Below are 20,027 nucleotides of genomic sequence, written 5' to 3'. Positions count from 1 at the left end.
CGGGTCCTCTTTCTTGTTTATCTTCTTTAGGTGTATAGATTTCATTATGTTTATCATATCTTATATGACTATATAAGTGAGTATATACCATGTGTGTCTTTCTCCTTCTGGGATTATTTTTAATGTGGAGCATAAGAGAAAGTCCCTGAGTTTTCAAGTGTTCTGATAGTGGCTTAGAGTAGAGTAGGCCCATCATGATTGTTATACAGAATCTGTATTCCTGTGATAGTCCAGACTCTGTTTATATCAGCAGTATAATAGTGTCTACTACATAAGGCAATCTTGCATTCAGAATACAGAATGCTTGGAAATGCTGTATGTACCACAGGGTTATAAAACCCTAAAACTGACACAGATCTTTCAATACAGTAAGTCGAGGCAAGCTAAAATGTTCGCTGCTCTTATATTTTAATTGTATAATTTTTGTATCTGCCAACTTCTTTATTCCAGAACCTCAAGTAAGATAGAGTAGGAAATATTTAGAGTCTTTTATTTAAAAAAATAGTGATATACTTAAATGATTTTACAAGGCCTCCTGTGAGGTCTCTTGACTGCTTGCTTGCCCTTTAACTTTCTCATTTATAAGCCTCTTGGCTTCTTAGGAAATGACTTTCAGTTCTTTTAGTAAGTTTAGAAGTCATATGTCTCTACAACTGAATAATGCATGATAGTAATCTTTCTAGTTTTAGACATCACCAGTTAGCATTTTGGAGATGAGTCTATTCTTTTATTTTCTTTCCTGTCTTTCCACTCCCTTCTTCATGTACAAGCACACATTTTTGTATTTTTTCCATTATAGTCATTGCATTTTAGTTAACTGTTCAAAATCTATTTTTGAATAGATATGTAATATGATTCATAGATATGAACACAATTCATATCCACACCAAGAATTCGCTGTAGTTACTCCTTTTCTTTGCACAGCATTTGTTCTATGGTTAATAAATACTGTAAACTATTGAGGTAATTGTAGACTAAGGCTTGTAGTAAATAGTGTGCAGAAATCATTTTCTAAGACTATAAGATGATCCTGCAACCAGGATACAGATACAGTCCATCTCTGTGAAGTTTCTCTAGTGATTTTATATGTGTGTTTAAGTGAATTAAATTCTGAGCAGTATTATTACCTGTGTGTTCATGTGCTTACCACCGTAGTCACAGTTTGAAGATTTCTAGTACCACAAAAATTGTTGTGTTGCTCTTTTCTCACCTTTTTTCCCCCATCTCCTTCACTCGCCACACTTGGCCTTTGGCAACTAGTAATCACTCTCTTTTTCTAAAATCTGTGATTTCAAGAATGTTCATTAAACAATTTCCATTATACTGAAGTTTTCAGGCTTGGCTGCTTTTGTGCTCATTCCCTGGAGATTCATCTGCATTGTTGTGCATATCAAGAGTTTGTTCCTTTATAATACTGGATAGAATTGTATGGTGTGTATGCTGTCTGTGAGCCTTTTCACCTACTTAAAGACACGTGAGTCCTTTGGGTTTTGGGCTGTTCTAAGGAAAGCTGATCTAAACATGTATGGTTATATTTTCTTTGGATAACTGCTTAGGAATGCAGTTGCTGGGTTTCGTGCACACTACCTAACTGTTGCCTGCAGAGGTCGTGTCATTGCCTGCGTTGAGTATCTTTTCATAGGCTTATTTTCCATGTACCTGCTTTCCACCTCCCACCCCCAACCTTTAATATTCTCAAGACAGAGTTTCTCTGTGTAGTCCTGACTGTCCTGGAACTCACTATGTAATGGACTAGGCTGGCCTTGAACTTAGAGATCCATCTGCCTCTGCTTCCTGAGTTCTGAGAGTAAAGGCATGTGCCACCATGCCTGGCATACATAGCTCTCTTATATGAAGTGAAATTCCATTTCGTATGTGTCTTAGTTGGGGTTTTATTGCTGTGGAGAGACACCATGACCACAACAACTCTTATAAGAAAAACATTTAGTTGGGGCTGGCTTACACTTTCAGAGGTTTTGTCCATTATCATTATAGCAGGACATGGCAGGATATGGTACTGGAGAAGGAACTGAAACTTCTACATCTTGAGCCACAGGCAGCAGAAGGACGCTGGACATAGCTCGAACATAAGAGACCTCAAAGCGGCTCCCACAGTGACAGACACTTCCTCCAGCAAGGCCACCCCTACTCCAACGCCACAGTCATAATAGTGCCGCTCCCTGTGGACCAAATACATTCAAACCACCACAGTATGCTTTGTCCTTTTCCTAATTTTTTAACTAGTTTGTTCAGGAATGCTTTATTGACTTGTTTATTTTTAAAATTGTTTTATTATTTTATATGTATGGATATTTTGCTTTCTTGTATGTCTGTGTACCATACATAATCAGGGTCTACTGAGGTCAGAAGAGGGCACTCAGTCCCCTGGAACCAGAATTAGAGACAGTTGTGAGCTGCTGAGTAAGTGCTGGGAATCAAACCTGGGTTCTGTGGAAGAGCAGCAAGTGCTCTTAACCACCCAGCCATCTCACCAGCCCTGATAGTAGTGCCTTATTAGATAAGTCATTTGCAGGTATTTCCTCCAGATCTTTAGTTTGTCTTTCCAAATATTTAGCAGGCTGTTCTTTTAGAAACAATCTCATTATGTAGTCCAGGCTGCCCTAAACCTCAAAACATTCCTGTCTCAAAACTCAAAACATTCCTGCCTCAACCTCCCAGATGTTGAAATGACAGTTGTGTGACATTATGCTGGCTTACCAGGGTCATGTGTAGAGTAAAAGGTCTTAATTTTGATAAGCTTTCCAGTGTGTACATCATGCTTTTGATACCAACTTTAGGAACTCTTTGCCTAGCCCTAAATATTCAAAGTTTTCTATTTTCTTCTGAAAGTATAAATGGTTTTACTTCTTCTATATCTGCAGTTTTGTTTCATATTTTTATGAAATGTGAAGCTTAGGTTGAGGCTCACTACTTTTGCTTGTGAGTGAATGTTCAGTTTCACTAGTACCGATTGTTTAAAGGTTACACTCTGAGTATAATGTATCTGTGTATTTATAGCTGGTAGCGGTGTCACATACCTTTAATCCTAGCATTCAGAAGGCATGTGGATATCTGAGTTCAAGGCCAACCTATCTACAAAGTTCCAGGAGGCCAGGACTATACAGAGAAATCTTGTCTTACAAACAAGCAAAATCTATATATTTATTCCTTCATGAAATGGGTTTTGTGTCTTCCTTAAAAAAAAAAAAATCAGCTCAGTATATTTGTGTAGTCCTCTTTAGGCTCTGTATTTGTCCTGTTGATGTATATGCTTCTATGCCTGTACCTCTCAGGCTTGGTTATTGTAGGTGTGTAGTAAGTCTTAATATTAGAAAGAAATTCCTCCCATCTTATATTTTCTTTATGAAGATTGCATGAGTTATTCTGGTTTGTGCCTTACTTGCCGGGATATTGATTGGAATGACATTAAACCATTATACTTACTCCTGTAGGTCTTTGATTTCTTACATTAACATTTTATACTGCTAAGGACAGGGACTTTGTGTGCCTTGTTAAACACTCAATGAGGGTTTCATTTTCTTCAGGGCAGTTCCAAGTGCTACTATTTATAATTTGTATGTCTGTAAAAATTGTAAAAGTTATTTCTGTTTGGGTATACACTCATATATGTAGGTTGGCTGTTTGTGAGTGTAGGCACACACGAGTACCATTGCATGTATGTGGAGTCAAAGAACAATTGTGGGGAGTTGGTTCCTGTCCTCTACCTTTTGAGGGAATGCCTCTCTTGTTTCTGCGGCTTTGCAGCATGCACCAAGGTAGCTTGCTGTGAGCTTCCAGATTTGTTGTCTCTGCCTCCCATTTTCTCATAGGAGTGCGGGGATTATAAATGTGTACACCACATTTGTCTTTTTGTGGAGGTTCTGGGGACCAAACACATGGTCTTGAGCTGTCACAGCAAGTGTTTTCACCCTTTAACTCATCTCCTTGACTTCTGCAAAAATAGTGTGTGCGGATGTGTTGATTGTATCCTACAGTCTTGATCACTTCTCATAGTTTTTTCTTATGTATTCATTGAAAAGTTCCTCCTAGATAATGTAACCTGTAAGTACAGTTTTCTTTTCAATTCTCAAATTTTATTTTTGGAGTCTGTTATCATTTTGAGGCTGTTTGTTACTGTAGCTGGCCTTTGTTGCATTGTGGGTTCTTCTTTTCCCACCCTTTATCCTCCCAGTTTCTCCCCTTAACACTAGATAGGATATAAAGAAGGACAGAAGGGAGAGAGATACCTAAACCCAATTTCTTTCCCAACGGTTCCAGTTTTTAGCTCAGCCTCTTCAAACATTTCTCCCAATTGTCCCTCCCTCAGCTCCCCAACAGCCTGCTTTAACAGCCCCTCTCCGAGTTTCCCAGCACTAGCAGCTCCAGACTGTAACAGCTGTTCTCACCCGTTTGCTTAGCTCTGCTTCTCTCGACTCAGCTCTCTCCTAATAATAGCTTCTGCATCAACTGCCTTCTCTTCTCACTCTATTAGCTCTTCTTTTTTCCACCTGAGCTGCCTTTTTTTAATATCCTATTCTGTTTCAGAAACCCAAGAAGCCACCAGGTCATACAGCCAAGGAGTGCCAACAGCTATGAATTATAATTTTTTTTGAGACAGGTTTTTCTATGTAGCGTTGGGGTGTCCTGGACTCACTTTGTAGACCAGGCTGGCCTTGAGCTCACAAAGATCCACCTGCCTCTGCCTCTCAGAGTGCTGAGATTCCAGGTGCCTGGCTTATTGCTAAGAATTCTTAAAGGGCCACATGCACAAGATAAACCACACTATAGTTATCCATCCATTTATCTGTGTATTTACTTATTTTTGAGACAGGTTTTCTCTGGCTTATTTTTATTCATCTTTGTAAAATGCACTCAACATCTTTCATGTTCTTAGTAAAGCCTTGAGGGAGTGTCTTAGAGAAGTCTCTGTCCTCTGTGTGCTGTGTTGATTGGATTCTAGGTCTACTCCTTGGTATTTCAGAGTGTTCAGAGTATTTCTCCCTTCTCCTCATTACTCTAGAGATTTCTACTTTCTTTATCTTCCTTCTAGCACATCTTTTTAAAAAAATCACTTATTTTTTATTTTTATTTTATGTGCATTGATTGGTGTTTTGCCTGCATTGATCGGATCATCAAAAACTGAAGTTACACGGAGATCTGTGCGGTCCTGCTACCCAAGATAGAGGTCAAGAACCATTCCACCACTCCCACCCCACCTGTCCATGTAGTCCCTGAGCAGTATGCCACAAAAGCTTTAAGTGTTGCCCTGCCAGGGCTAGCAGAGCCCCTTCTTCCTGCCCCAGGCAGCTGAGACAGGAGCAGACAAAATGGTAGTGTCTGTCAGAGTTGCTCCACCACCTCAGCGAGAGCTGTCCATGGTGACCGTACTTGCCTCAGCCTACTCCCAGTCTCTGTCAGCTATTTGTGCTGCAGGGAAAGGCTTCACTGCCATGGACTCATATTGTAAACTTTGTATGCTTTGTAAATTTTATAAACCCATAAGGCAGAAAAGTGGCCAGGCCTGAGGAAACTCCAGCAGCAGGCTCCTTCCCCAGACCTCTGTAATTCACAAAGGTCATCTCCAGCCACTCAGTAGTACCCATCCCAGATCAGGCCAATTTGAGGTGAAAAGTCTGGTCAAAAACCCACCAATCTCTGAGCAGGAGAACTGACCAATCCCCAAGCTTCCCACAAAACCCTCCAATCCCTGAGCTCCTCAAGCTCAGGACTTGAAATCCCACCAGTCTTGAATCCAGTTTTCACTCTGGAAATCTCTGCCCTAGAAAGCTCTGCCTCCTAGGAATCTCTAAATAAAGGCTGTGTCTGCCCAATTTCCTGCTGACTCCTCCCAGGAGCAGAGGATCATAGCCCCTCTTCTGGATTCATCCCTTCCTTTAAGAGATTTGCTGCCTGGTGTGATTCTTAGGAAAAGCAAGCAAGAAAAGAAGTAATGAAGAGAAGAAGTGGAGCTGGGCTGAGTCTCCTCAGCTCCTCAGTTCAACTTGGGATACCCTGTCCTGGGAGTTGCAACGCTGAAGAAGGAGTGGGGCTGAGGTTCCTGAGATCCTCAGCTCAGCTAGGGTTACCCTCCCCTGGGAGCTGCAGCACCTCTGCTGAGAGGGCCTCCTCTCAGACCTGTATGGTTCCTGGGCTCTCCTGCCTCAGAATGCCCTTCTGTTGGGATACCATCCAATCGTAGGGCTGAATGGTTCCTGGGCCCCTGAGTCCTAGGATACCTTTCCTCAGAGCTGTAACACCTTTATTGGCGACACCTTCTTCTCACAGAGCTGTGTGGTACCTGGGCTTCTGACTCCTAGGACACCGTTCCATCTAAGTAGCAGGAAGGAACAACAACAGACAGTTGGGAGCTGCTGTGTGGGTGCTGGGACTTGAACTGGGCTCATTTAGAAGAACATCCATCTCTCTAGCGTGAGTGCATCATTTGATAGTTTACTGAGGAAGTCATTGAGTGGTAAATTTTTTGCCATCTTGCATCTGAATGTGGCTCTGACTTTGTTACTATACTGGTAATTCACAACAAAATTCTAGATTGGACATCATTGTTTTTCCTTAGTGTTTTCAGAGTGTTGCTTTGCTGTGTTCTGGTTTTCTTTTTTTAAGTTGGGTGCCATTTTGTTTCTTGATTCTTTTAATGAAGTCTGTATTTTGACTTTCTTTCTAAAAATGTATGTAGTCTACTTTGCCTGAGCATTCTAAATTTCATAATTATATGTTTTATCCATTTGGTTGGTATTACTCAGGCACTGTTAACCTAGAAACTCGTGGATTGGGAACTCAGGAAAACTTTTCATTAATTATGACTTTGATGATTTCTTCATCTCTGTCTGTAACTGTTTGGATATTAACCCTTCCAGATGAGTCAATTTTAATAAAGTACCACTTTTTTTTTTCTGTCATTTTTCCACTTCTTTCTGTATACTTTGTAGGAGAATTCTCTCACATATTCTTCTAAATTTCCTTTTGACTTAGCATGTCCCTGTCACAATATTGATTTCTGGAAGTTTTTTTTGTACTTTCCTATCTAAAAATTAGTATAACATACCATTCTTATTTTTAAGGGTACAGTCAGTTTGTCTTCTCTCTGACAGTATGAAAATAAGTTTTTCAATATTCATAGTTCCATTTTTTCCTTTTCCTTTTAGGTTTTGTTTTTGCCTATTTCCTATGTTCTCTTTAGAATTAGAGGCATAAGAAAGCAGTTTGAAAGCCTTGTCTGCATTCGTGTTTATTTACTAGGGTCTTCAGTGTAGGGTGATCGGTTTGGATGTTTGCCCGTCGGACTTTCCCTTCGTGTTGCTTTCCTTAGGTTGTTAACTTCTGAGCCGCTCACATTACTCAGAGAAAGTATCAGGAAGATGCTACATGGTAGATGCTGGGTAGGAAAGAATATAAGAGTCTAGGTCAGTATTTAGCATGTAAATTTGTATTTAATCTCCCCTTTAAAATGTTTGTATTCTTGATTCCATGTGTTTAGTATCTGTAATCTACAGATATTTTTAGTTTTCAACTCTTTATATATATATATATATATATATATAATATATATATATATTCATATTAATGAGGGGCTTTTCCTGTCCTTATAAAGTTGGTAAGTGATAGGGATCTGAGAGTCTTAAGTTGTATTAAACAAATTTTCAACTGATGTGATTTTAGTCTTTTATATCAAGAGGCCCATACTACTTTTTTTTTAGGGGTTCTAAGTCACATACCTTTTTAAAAAATTATTTTTAAAGATTTATTTATTTTTATACTATATGTATTAATGTTTTACCTGCCTGCTTGTCTATGCACCCTAGGTATGCCTGGTCCTTTTGGAGGCCAGAAGAAGGCACTGGACGTACTGGAACTGGAGTTACAGACGGTTGTGAGCTGCTGTGTGGGTGCTTGGAACTGAATCCAGGTCCTCTGCTGGAGCATTATGTGCTCTTCACCCCTCTCTCTCGCCCCCTCACATACCTTCTTACTTGCTTAGGATTCTGTTTTTTGTTCTGACATGACAACAAATATTATCTGGCAAGATTAAATGCAATACCTGTTTTCCAGCTTCCAAAACTTTCGTTTCTCCATGTCTTGTTGGATAGGTTCTTTAAAACACTACTCTTTTATTGTTACCTTAGTAGGATTTTATTAAAACTGATAGATATGTAATCTGTCTGCACTTTTAAGACAAGTATGTGTATCTTACTATTTGTAATGGGAAAAAACAAGTGAAAAATAATGTAATACTTACTTTGAAATTGTTTGCTCTCCACCCCAATTAAAAAAAAAAAAACCCAAACAACTTTTTATTGGTTCTTTGTGACCTTCACATCATGAAACCTAATCTTACTCATCTTTCATCCCTCCATACCCGCCCTCTACCTTGCAACCTCCTCCCCCAACAAAAGAAAAAAAATTATTTGTGGAAGCTGTAGTGTGTCACAGTGTGTCCCACAGTATGCACTTTTTCCCACACTTTGCTTGCAAATGTTTATAGCAATGACTCATTGTTCTGGTAGGAGACCTCTGACTTCTGCTACTCTATTAATCCTGCAACCCCAGTAGGACTCCTGTTGAATATCCTGTTTTTGCCCTGTGCCATGGAGATTCTGTAGTTTTGGATCGTAGTTTGGCCCCTTCATGCACTCCAGCAGTTCATTGATGGGGCAGATTTTGGGTGGGACAACTCAGATATGGCCCTGAGTGGTATCCGAGTTGGCTAGCCTGCCAGCTTTCCTGCTCTCGTGTCCTCAGGGCTGGCTCACCAACAATCTTCGAAACCAGGGACAGCTCGACTGTGCTGCTTTTCCAAGTGCTGCAGAAGGTGAGGGGCAGGACCAGCTCTCCTGCCTGCCATGGGTGGCAAGGGGAGAGGATGGGGGAGGGTATCTCTCCCTCACTCATGCTGCCACATCGGAGACAAGTTGTGAGGGCCAGTTCTCATACCCTCAGGCTGGCTCACCTGAGCCTTGGCCATCAGGGTCACCTCTTTTGTACTGCCCAGGTGAGGTGCAGGGCCTGCTCTTCTGCTCTCGTGACTCTGTTGGAGCCAGCCCTCCTGCCTGCCTGCTGCTTGTGGTGGTGAGGACAAAAGGAAGGGGGCCTCTTCTTTGCCAATGTGTATGATTGAGGTTCTGTGTATGATTGAGGTTCATTTTTTTTTTTTTTTGATTAGTGATTAATATGGAGGGCCCAGCCCATTGTAGATGGCACCATCCCTGGGTGGATAGGTCTGGGCTGTATATAAAAGGTAGGTGAGTAAGCCAGGGTAGGCAGGCCAATAAGCAGTATTCCTCTATGTTGTGTGCGTGCGTTCCGGCCTGCAGGTTTCTGCGTGGGTACCTGTCCTGACTTCCTTCAGTGGTGGACTGTGGTGTGGAACTGTAAGCTGTAATAAACCCTTTCTGTTGCAAGTTTGTTTAGGTCAGTGTTTTATTGCAGCAACAGAGACGCAAAGTAGAACAGTCATTTTTGAAACATGATTTCTTTCTTTATTCAGAGACATGGTTTCTCTGTATAGCCCTGGCTGTCCTGGAACTAGTGACTAGGCTGGCCTCTGTCTCTGCCTCCCCAGTGCTGGGATTAAAGGTGTGTTCCTGACACTGGGTTTCTTGTAATTTAGGCTAGACTCAGATTTATCATGTAGCTAAGTTTGGTCTTGAATTCCTGATCTGCTTGCTTCTACTTACCAAGTGCTTCCTCTGTTATTCCTGGTTGGAAATTCAACATTTCTAAAAGTGGTATAGGTATTTTGCATTTTTTTAAAAAACTGTTGTTACATATTTGATTATTAGTGTAGGATATATTTGACATTTGTAACTACATGAACTGTTTTATTTACATGTTCATTTGCCCCTGGGAAAGGAAGAATACAACCTGTTTTCTCTAGTAATAAGCTGTTAAACCAATGTCATCTAAGAAGCAGAGTATTTGGTTACCTAAGCGTAGGATACTTCCTGTATTGAGCCCTTCAACTCTTGATTTTATAATATATGGTGGTATACTATGGTGGTAGCCAACATCTTGATGCATGTGTTCTTCTCATTTAAAAGCAGGGGAACACTGTTACAGTATCTTCAGTTTGAATATTGTGCTCCATGGAGAAATAGCATTGTTCATGTACTGACTTGTAGTGAAATTCTCTTAAATAATGACAACAAAATGGCTTTGCAGATCCACTGGCTGGCTGTGAATGGGAGGACAGAGCTACTTCATGATCTTGTGCAGCACGTCAGTGATGTGGATGTTGAGGACGCAATGGGGCAGACAGCATTACACGTAGCCTGCCAGAATGGGCACAGAACGGTAAATTTCTCTGCAGAGATGTGCAAGGAAGCGCCTAGACTTGTTTTAAAATTTTTTGATTTCATGAGACTTCATTTTGCGAATTTGTGAACATGCAGCATTATAGCAAAATACTGTTTTCTTTTTTGTATGACCTTCTGAGTAACAGTCTGTCTGGGCAGAGGGAGTAGTAAATAGTGCCCATGCCCAAAATAGTTATAATTTTGATTTTATTTCTGATTCTATTTTAAATAAATGGCTACTAAAATTTTAAATTAGTATGTCTTTACGTGTATTTTTAGTAAGTATGCTTAATTTCAGTTTCAGCAAGTACCAATGCATTTTTTATTATTAGTTGTCAATCGTGTAGTTAGTGAGTAAGGTGAATATTGATGCTGCATTTTAATATTTCTGTTTGCATTATCCTAGTTTTCTGATTTCTTCCCATGATGGAAGTCACTTTCTGCAGATGACTGTAATCCTGCATTTGTTCTGTGGTGTTACTTTCTTACTGTTGTCGTCTAGACATTTAATTGGTAATAGTTTTTTTTCACTAGGAGATTGCTGCTTTGTATAAAGATGGAGAACATATGGTTTCTGATTGACTTTCTGATTTACTGTATTTCTTGTTCTGTTGATGCTGTTTTTTTCTTTCACATTTAAGTTTGCTGATAGAATGTAATTTCTTTATTTGCTAGCTATAACAATAACAAAATGACTCAAAACAAAAGTTATTACCAATAACTAAAAAAAGTTTATTTGTGCATCTGCATATAGATTCATAATTTTATTTTTTGAGATAGGGACTCACTGTGTAGCTCTGGCTGGTAGATGAGGCTGATCTTGAATTTACAGTAATCTTCTGTGTTTGTCTCTTGGGTGGTGGGATTACAGGTCTGCTCACACCTCCAGTTCACACATTTATGTTTTTATTTATTTTGTGGCAGCTCTCAGTTTTCTGTCTTGTTAGAAGACAGTGCTGTGATCTAGATTTCTATTTCTCTCTCTCTCTGTATGTACGTGTTGTGCATCACAACCTTGAGTGTTTTTCCTGAGATGTCATCCCCCTCCCTTTAAAATTTTTTTTTTTTTTTATCCTTTTGGAGTTGGGATCTTTCATTGGCCTGGAGTTCATTGAGTAGGTTAGGTTGGCTGGCCTTTGAGCCCAAGTGATGTGCCTGTCCATGCTTCCTAAGAGCTACAGTTACAAACTGTGTCATTACACCTCTCTGTTTTTCACAGGGTAGTAGCCTTCTTTAAGGTGGTGAGGCTGAGCTTAATTTGTGTTTAATAAGGGCTAGGGGAAAAGATAGATGTAAGATCTTTTTTCTCTTTCTTGGAATGTCTTCTGAATATCACTGTTCATCTGTAGATTTTTGTTTGTTTGTTTTTATCATTTGAGAAATATCCAAGTGTTTTATTTTATATTTGTTCTTTTAAAACAAAGTTTCTCTGTGTAGCCCTGGCTGTCCTGGAATTTGCTCTGTAGACCAGGCTGGCCTCTAACTCAGATCCGCCTGCCTTGGCCTCCCAAGTGCTAGTTTAAAGACATGTACCACCATTGCTGGCCTGAGCATTTTCAAGCAGCATTGTTTCTCACTGGTTCATCATGTCTTTCATTCTCTCATCAGTATTGTTGGGTTTTAAAAATATTATATGTGAAAAAAATGAAGTGTCTTGATTTGAGTGACACAGCTTTTCTCCCTCCTTTTGTGGTATCAGTGTTCAAATCCAGGACCTTATGAACGTAGTGCTCATGGCTGGGGGTGTATGCCCAGTCCCAGTGAGCTACGTCTTGGAGGAACTACTGCATATTAGAAAATGAGTCAGTGATAGCTCTCAAGGGATAGGAAAAAGAATCTACTTTAACATCAGCATTCTGCCATACCAGGTAAATGGAATGTCACTTGCTAAGACTTATAATCCTTGTATTTGTATAGGAACCCCAGGTTACAATTGGAAGTGATTCACAGAAGCTAACTTTAGCTGTTTGAAGTTAGTGTAGAAACAAGGGTTAATTAGAAAACTTTGGTGACTGTCTTAGAACTTCCTTTGTAGATCAGACTGGCCTTGAACTCACAAAGATCTGTATGCCTCTGCCTCCTCAGTGCTGGGAGTAAAGGCATGCGCTACCATACCTGGCTACTGTGTGTATTTTATATAACAAATTATAAAACTTTAAGGGGGAAAACACTGTATTAAAAACATCTTTGAAAAATCTTACCAGCTATTTCAAATTAAAGAAGCCAAAATAACAGTTAAAAAAAAAAAAAAAAACAAATAAACTGAAATTTGCTGTAGCTTTATTTTAGAGAAAACCTCAGGAGTTTATGAAAAGATTTTGGACAAATGCCTAATAACTCAAAAATTTTGTGGAACTGACAAATAAAAATATTCTTACATTTTTGACAAGAAATGCTTTTTCAGATTTATACTATTTAAAAGAAAATAGAATATAGATTCTTTCTTTTCATGGTTAAGAATTTGGGCTTGGATTTGGGGAGTTAGCTCAGTGGGCAGGTGCAAAGCCTTGGATTTGGTCTTCATCTCAAAGGGGGCAAAAAAGAAATTGGTCATATTTTATTATGGTTGCCTATATAGCTTTTTACCAGTGTAGTTACTGAAGTTTCTTCATCCTCTTATAAGAAGAAAGTGCTTGGAGCCAATATAGCATGGTGTTTATTGTTCATTAATTTTATTGTTAGAAATGATAGTAGAACCCTTGCCCATACACAAACACATAATTCACTCAGATTTTTTTGGCCAAAGACTGAACTTTGGTACTTTTTATCCCATTACTGTTCAAGCTTTCTATGTGTGTAGAATTGCCATAAATGATTGATTGGGAAAACCTAGACTTAGAAAACTCATGAACTATCAGTCTAAATGTATATGGTAGAGTACTCTAAGGTTAAGCACCAACCTATAACTTATTTCAAAATTCTTTTGAAAGAGTACATTTTAATCCACGAGTTCATACAGCTATTATGTGAAGCTTCTTGAGCACTCTAGAGCTGTAGTTGAATCTTGTTTGGGTGGATTTATAGCCCTGAACTTAAGAACAGCCGTGTGATGTACATCCACTGTTGTGCAGATGTACTTACACACTTGCTAGGAACAATGGTCAATTCCATTCTGTTTGTGCTCTTGGTATCTTAAGCTGGCTTCGAACTTTTCCTCCAGTCACCTGACAGACATGCAGACTTCATTGAAAGCATTTGTAAAGCATTAATCCAATTGTGCCTTTAGGCTGGTAAGCAAACATGTTTTAGAATATATTTTTATGTTCAGAGTGATTTTATTTATTTCAGTGCTGGGATTCTCCTTTAAATGCTTCTGGAAAATGTGACTAGATAATAAAAATTCCTTTTTTTTCCCCATTGCATTTATTTTATGTACATATACGTACATGTTCTTTTTTTTTAAAAAAATTATTTTTTTAATATTAGTTACAGTTTGTTAACTTTGTATCCCTGCTGTATCCCACCCCCTCTTTTCCTCCCAATCCCACCCTCCCACCCTCATCTCCTCCCTGCCCCTTTCCAAGTCTACTGATAAGGGAGACCCTCCTCTCCTTACATCTGATACTGGTTTATTAGGTATCTTCAGGACTGGCTGCAAAGTCCTCCTCTGTGGCCTAGCAAGGCTGCTCCTTCCTGGGAAGGGGGTGTCAAAGAGCCCACCATCGAGTTCATGTCAGAAACAGTCCCTGTTACCCTCATTAGGGTATCCACTTGGATACTGAGCCTCCAAAGGCTACATTTGAGCAGGGGCTCTAGGTTGCATCCATACATGGTCCTTGTTTGGAGAAACAGTCTCATCAGAGACCCCTGTGCCCAGATATATTTGGTCCTTGTGGAACTCCTGTCCTCTCCAGGTCATATTAACTGCCCCCCCCCCCTTTTTTGATTCCCTGCATTCTGCCGGAGGTTTAGTTAGGAGTCTTAATATCTGTTTTGATAAATTGTTAGGTAGAGTCTTTCAGAGGCCCTTTGTGGTAGGCTCCTGTCCTGTTACTTGTTTGCTCCTACATCTAATGTCCATCCCATTTGTCTTCCTAAGTGAGGATTGATCATTGTACCCTGGGTCCTCTTTCTTGTTTATCTTCTTTAGGTGGATAGATTTCAGTATATTTATCCTATCTTATAGGTCCATATAAGTGAGTATATACCATGTGTGTCTTTCTGCTTTTGGGATACCTCACTCAGGATGATCGTTTCTAGGTCCCACCATTTGCCTGCAAATTTCATGATTTCCTCGTAAAATTCCTTCTGGTACTTATTTTCCTAACACAATTGAATAGTAATAAGTTTTGTTGGCGTTCACAGAAGGGGTCGAAGAGTTCATAGGTTTAGGAGGATAGGCTTGTAAAAGAGCTGTGCAGTTCCTCACCAAGTGTGGAGCTGGCAGTTTTTCTTAGCATATAAATTCCTTCTCTTTGCTGTAAATCATCATTAGAGCTATTTAATGAAAAAAGATGCTTCTGCTGGGTGGTACGTGGGAGGCAGAGGAAGGAGGATTTCTTAGTTCAAGTCCAGCCTGTTCTACAGAGTGAGTTCTAGGACAGCTAGAGCTTCATAGAGAAACCCCACCTTGAAAAGCCAAAAAACCTACCAATCCATGAGCATGGGAGATCTTTCCATCTTCTGAGATCTTCTTCAATTTCTTTCTTCAAAGACTTGAAGTTTTTCTCAAATAGGTCTTTCACTTGCTTGGTTAGAGTCACACCAAGGTACTTTATGTTGTTAGTGGCTATTGTGAAGGGTGTTGTTTCCCTAATTTCTTTCTCAGCCTTTTTGTCTTTGGTATACAAGAGGGCCTCTGATTTTTTTGAGTTGATTTTGTATCCTGCCACTTTGCTGAAGGTGTTTATCAGCTGAAGAAGTTCTCTGGTTGAATCTTTGGGGTCGCTCATGTATACTATCATATCATCTGCAAATAGTGACACTTTGACCTCTTCCTTTCCGATTTGTATCCCCTTGATCTCCTTTAGTTGTCTTATTGCTCTGGCTAGGACTTCAAGTACAATGTTAAAGAGATATGGAGAGAGTGGGCAGCCTTGTCTTGTCCCTGATTTCAGTGGGATTGATTTAAGTTTCTCTCCATTGAGTTTGATGTTGGCTATAGGCTTGCTGTATATTGCCTTTACTATCTTTAGGTATGTGCCTTGTATCCCTGATCTCTCCAAGACTTTAAACATGAATGGGTGCTGGACTTTGTCAAATGCTTTTTCAGCATCTAAGGAGATGATCATGTGGTTTTTCTCCTTCATTTTGTTTATGTGGTGGATTACATTGATGGATTTCCGTATGTTGAACCACCCTTGCATTCCTGGGATGAAGCCTACTTGGTCGTGGTGGATGATATCTTTGATGTGTTCTTGGATTCGGTTTGCAAGTATTTTATTGAGTATTTTTGCATCAATGTTCATAAGAGAGATAGGTCTGAAGTTCTCTTTTTTTGTTGGATCTTTGTGTGGTTTAGGTATCAAAGTGACTGTGGCTTCATAGAATGAGTTTGGTAGTGTTCCTTCTGTTTCTATTTTATGGAATAGTTTGAGGAGAATTGGTGTTAGTACTTCTAAATGGGACCTCATGAAACTGAAAAGCTTCTGTAAAGCAAAAGACACTGTCATCAAAACAAATAGACAGCCTACAGATTGGGAAAGAATCTTCACCAACCCTTTATCTGACAGAGGGCTAATATCAAGTATATATAAAGAACTAAAGAAGCAGAAAAGCAACAAACCAAGTAATCTACTTAAAAAATGGGGAACAGAGCTAAACAGAGAATTCTCGAAAGAGGAACGTCGAATGGCAGAGAAACACTTAAAGAAATGCTCAACCTCATTAGCCATTAGGGAAATGCAAATCAAAACGACCCTGAGATATCACCTTACACCCATCAGAATGGCCAAGATGAAAAACTCAAGTGATAGCACATGCTGGAGAGGTTGTGGAGAAAAGGGAACCCTCCTCCATTGCTGGTGGGAATGTAAACTGGTTCAACCACTTTGGAAGTCAATCTGGCGCTTTCTCAGACAACTAGGAGTAGTGCTACCTCAAGACCCAGCTATACCACTCCTAGGTATATACCCAAAATTTGCTCAAGTACACAACAAGGACATTTGTTCAACCATGTTCATAGCAGCTTTATTTGTAATAGCCAGAACTTGGAAACAACCCAGATGTCCATCAACGGAGGAATGGATACAGAAACTGTGGTATTTTTACACAATGGAATACTACTCAGCAATCAAAAAGGAAGAAATCATGAAATTTGCAGGCAAGTGGTGGGATCTAGAAAAGATCATTCTGAGTGAAGTATCCCAGAAGGAGAAAGACAAACTTGGCATATACTCGCTTATATAGACCTACAAGACATGATAAACATAATGAAATCTACACACCTAAAGAAGATAATCAAGAAAGTGGACACAGGCGAAGGTGATTAATCCTCATTTAGAAAGACAAATGGGATGTGCATTGAACTTATGACAGGAGTCTATCACAAAAGGCATCTGAAAGACTCTACCTAGCAGTGTTTCAAAGCAGACACTAAGACTCATAACCAAACCCTCGGCAGAGTGCAGGGAATCATATGAAAGAAGGGAAGTTAGTATGATATGGAAAGGATAGGAGCTCCACAAGGACCAAATATAGCTGGGCACAGGGTCTTTTCTGAGACTGACACTCAACCAAGGACCATCTATGGATACAACCTAGAACTTCTGCTCGGATGTGGCCTGTGGTAGCTCAGTAACCAAGTAGTTTTCCAAAGTAAGGGGAACACGGACTATTTCTAATAGGATCTCAAGGGCAGGCTGTTTGACCCCCACCCCAGGGGAGGAGCAGTCTGTTAGGCCACAGAGGAGGACTTTGCAGCCAGCCCTGAAGATACCTGATAAAACAGGGTCAGATGAAAGGGGAGGAGGTCCTCCCCTATCAGGGGACTTGGAAAGGGGCAGGGAGGAGACCAGGGAGGGAGTGTGGGGTTGGGGAGGGAATGAGGGAGCGGGATACAGCTGGGACACAGAGTTAACAAAATGTAACTAAAAAGAAAAATAAAATAAAAATAAAAAAATTAAAAAAAAAATAAATAAATAACAACAATGAAATGAAATTAGATATAATCTATATAAAAAAAAAAAAAGAAAAGCCAAAAAACAAACAAACAAACAAACAACCAACAAATAAACAAACCCCCCATAACTAAGGTTATTTTGTTCTATTTTTTTAAATGATAGTATTATAGTTGAGATGTTTGCATACAGCTATACTGTTCTTTACAGTTTGATCAGTGTTATTCTGAGAGTTGACAGTGATAAAGCAGAGCTGTTTGGGATTTTGGTGGCTGTAGTTGACAGTGTATTGTGTACAGGTGGTCTCCTGTTAGAGATTGCATGTTAGTGTTCTACGTAGTGTTCTTGGAAGGTTATGGAATCTGTTGTTTTTAAAGATCCCTTACCACGTGAAAATCATTTCTGTGCTTTTTTTTTTTTTTCCTCCTAGGTCTGTCCTGAGTAGCTTCTCATTCTATAAGGAGAAAGGACCTATGTTTTACATAATCAGGGACTACTAGCTGAATAGGTTTTTCTTTTTTGTCTTTAAACTGGGTCTCACCATGTCTGCCTCACTGGCCTAGAAATCATTATGTGAACCAGGCTGTCCTTGAACTCACAGAAATCATTGCCTCTTCCTTCTGGGATACATGCATGCACCACCCACTCAGCAGAATTCTAACTTTAAAAACAAAGTGTGTTTGTGTGTCTGCATGAGGTAAGCATGTGAGCATGCATGTCACAGCTTGTGTGTGGAGGTCAGGCCAGCTTTTGGGATGTTAGTTCTCTTTCCACCCTTACATGGGTTCTAGGAACTAAACTCTGATCATCAGGCTGCATGTTCAGCACTTTATCCACTGAGCCATCTCTCTGTCCCTCAGACTCCAACTTATTTTTTCTGTACACCTTCTATTTTATTCATCCATTTTAGAGAATGAATTGCTGACACACAATGAATGTATACATAGCATTGCACCTGTGAAGAGCCAAGACAGATGAAATTGACCCAAAAATTAGATCACCATTTAGCATGTTCTGCATTATTTGTTTGCTTATCTCTTGTTTGTTTGTTTTTCCCTCGGTGTAATGTACACTCATAGAAAGGGTTTGGTAACACACAGCTTTAATACCAACATACAGGAGGATCTCTAGTTCAAGACCAGCCTGGTCTACATCATGAGTTCCAGGCCAGTATGGGTTTCCTAGTAAGACCTTGTCTCAAAAGATGACATTTTGTTCTTTCACTTTTATACTTATGCTATTTAAAATAGTTCTCTGTAGGGCGTTATTTTTTATTTTTTTTTTATTTTTTATTTGTGTGTGTGTATGTGTGTGTGTAGGCTAGAAGTTGGGGTTGGCTTATCTTCCTTAATCAATTTCCCATTCTGTTTATGAAACAGGGTCTTTCATACAATCTGGACCTGCAAATGCCAGTTCTAGCTTGTCTGGCTCTAGCTAGCCACTTGCCTTTAGAGTCCCATTTTAACCAACTTCTAAGTGCTGAGATTCAGATAGCTGTTGTGCACTTTTACTTTGGTTTCAGGGGATTCCAACTCAAGTCCCTATACTTGCTTGGCAATAACTTTATCCACTGAGCCATCTCTGTAGTCCCTAGCAGGGCTTTTAAAATCCTATTTGCAGCCTGAGAAAGTATTATATAACCTCTGGTATATTGTTACATAAAATATTTGTTGATAATAAATTATAAATAACATTTAAAAACAATTCATTGGTGTAAATGCAATTTTATTGTCTATTAAAGATAAAGGCAGATTTTTTTTTATTACTCAGATGAATTTGTTTTATTAACAATGGGCTGGGTATTTACTACTGCAGGATCTGGAGCATCTTCAAGGTTTTTTCAGAGTTGATCAATATTTTGTTTTATAGCCAGTGCTGAGAATGTTGCTGTGCATGAATACATAGTATAAAATGGCAGAAGTATGCTTTGGGCTATAAAGCCTCTGAAAAGACATTCCTTTTTTTTTTTTTTTTAATTTTTATATGGATAAGTGTTTTGTCTGCATGCAAGTTTGTGTACCAGCATGTGCCTAGCACCTAGAAGGCAGATGAGAATGTCAGATCTCTTGGAAAGAGAGTTATAGACAATTGTAAACTGTGCTGGAACTCAAACCTGGGTCATGTCAGCAACTCAGTGTAATTTTACGTAGGTTTTGTTTCCCATGATATTTCACTTCTACGTCATTAATACTTTTTGTTAGCAAGAAAACGATTGTTGCAATTAGGCCTTTTGTTTTACTGGTGACACTTTTTATTGTCACCATGGATTATCTGGGAGTGACTTTGCCTTGTGTAATTGAGGCCTGGCAAATGCTTGAGGAAGGCTCACCTCCTATCAGGGCTCAACAGGAACTGCCAGAACTGAAGGGTGATGGGAGAGTTGTGTTGCCTTTGTTGCCGTTGCCATGAGCGCTTGATAGATACCTCAAGAGCAGTGACTAGAGATTTAAAGGAATCCGGCGACTAAGTTGCCTGTCACTTACTGGTGCTGTTCTGTTACAGTATGGAGTCAATAGCTGATCGAGTTAAACTGTCAATTCCCTGTCTGTTTGGAGCTTTCATGAAAAGAGATCAACAACAATTAAGAAAATTGTGCTTAGTGACTCCTTCCTTCCTTCCTTCCTTCCTTCCTTCCTTCCTTCCTTCCTTCCTTCCTTCC

General features: G+C 39.6%; 1 protein-coding gene across 5 annotated transcripts in view; it reads left to right on the top strand.

The window, feature by feature from the left end:
* Positions 1–20,027, top strand: part of Hace1 (HECT domain and ankyrin repeat containing E3 ubiquitin protein ligase 1) — a 123,424-nt gene that overhangs the window by 22,007 nt on the left and 81,390 nt on the right. For 3 of the 5 annotated variants that reach the window (XM_055616083.1, XM_055616082.1, XM_055616086.1), the window contains one exon: positions 10,177–10,308. The exons of the other annotated variants lie outside the window; for them this stretch is intronic. In XM_055616083.1, the coding sequence (XP_055472058.1) occupies positions 10,177–10,308 (132 nt within the window). The remainder of the gene's footprint in view (positions 1–10,176; positions 10,309–20,027) is intronic. 5 annotated transcript variants of the gene reach the window in all.

The sequence above is a fragment of the Psammomys obesus genome, unplaced genomic scaffold (assembly GCF_907164565.1).
Source record: "Psammomys obesus unplaced genomic scaffold, mPsaObe1.curated_primary_1811, whole genome shotgun sequence".
In the NCBI taxonomy this organism is placed as follows: Eukaryota; Metazoa; Chordata; class Mammalia; order Rodentia; family Muridae; genus Psammomys; species Psammomys obesus.
Note: the sequence above shows the minus strand (reverse complement) of the source record. Positions and strands in the feature narration are given on the sequence as shown.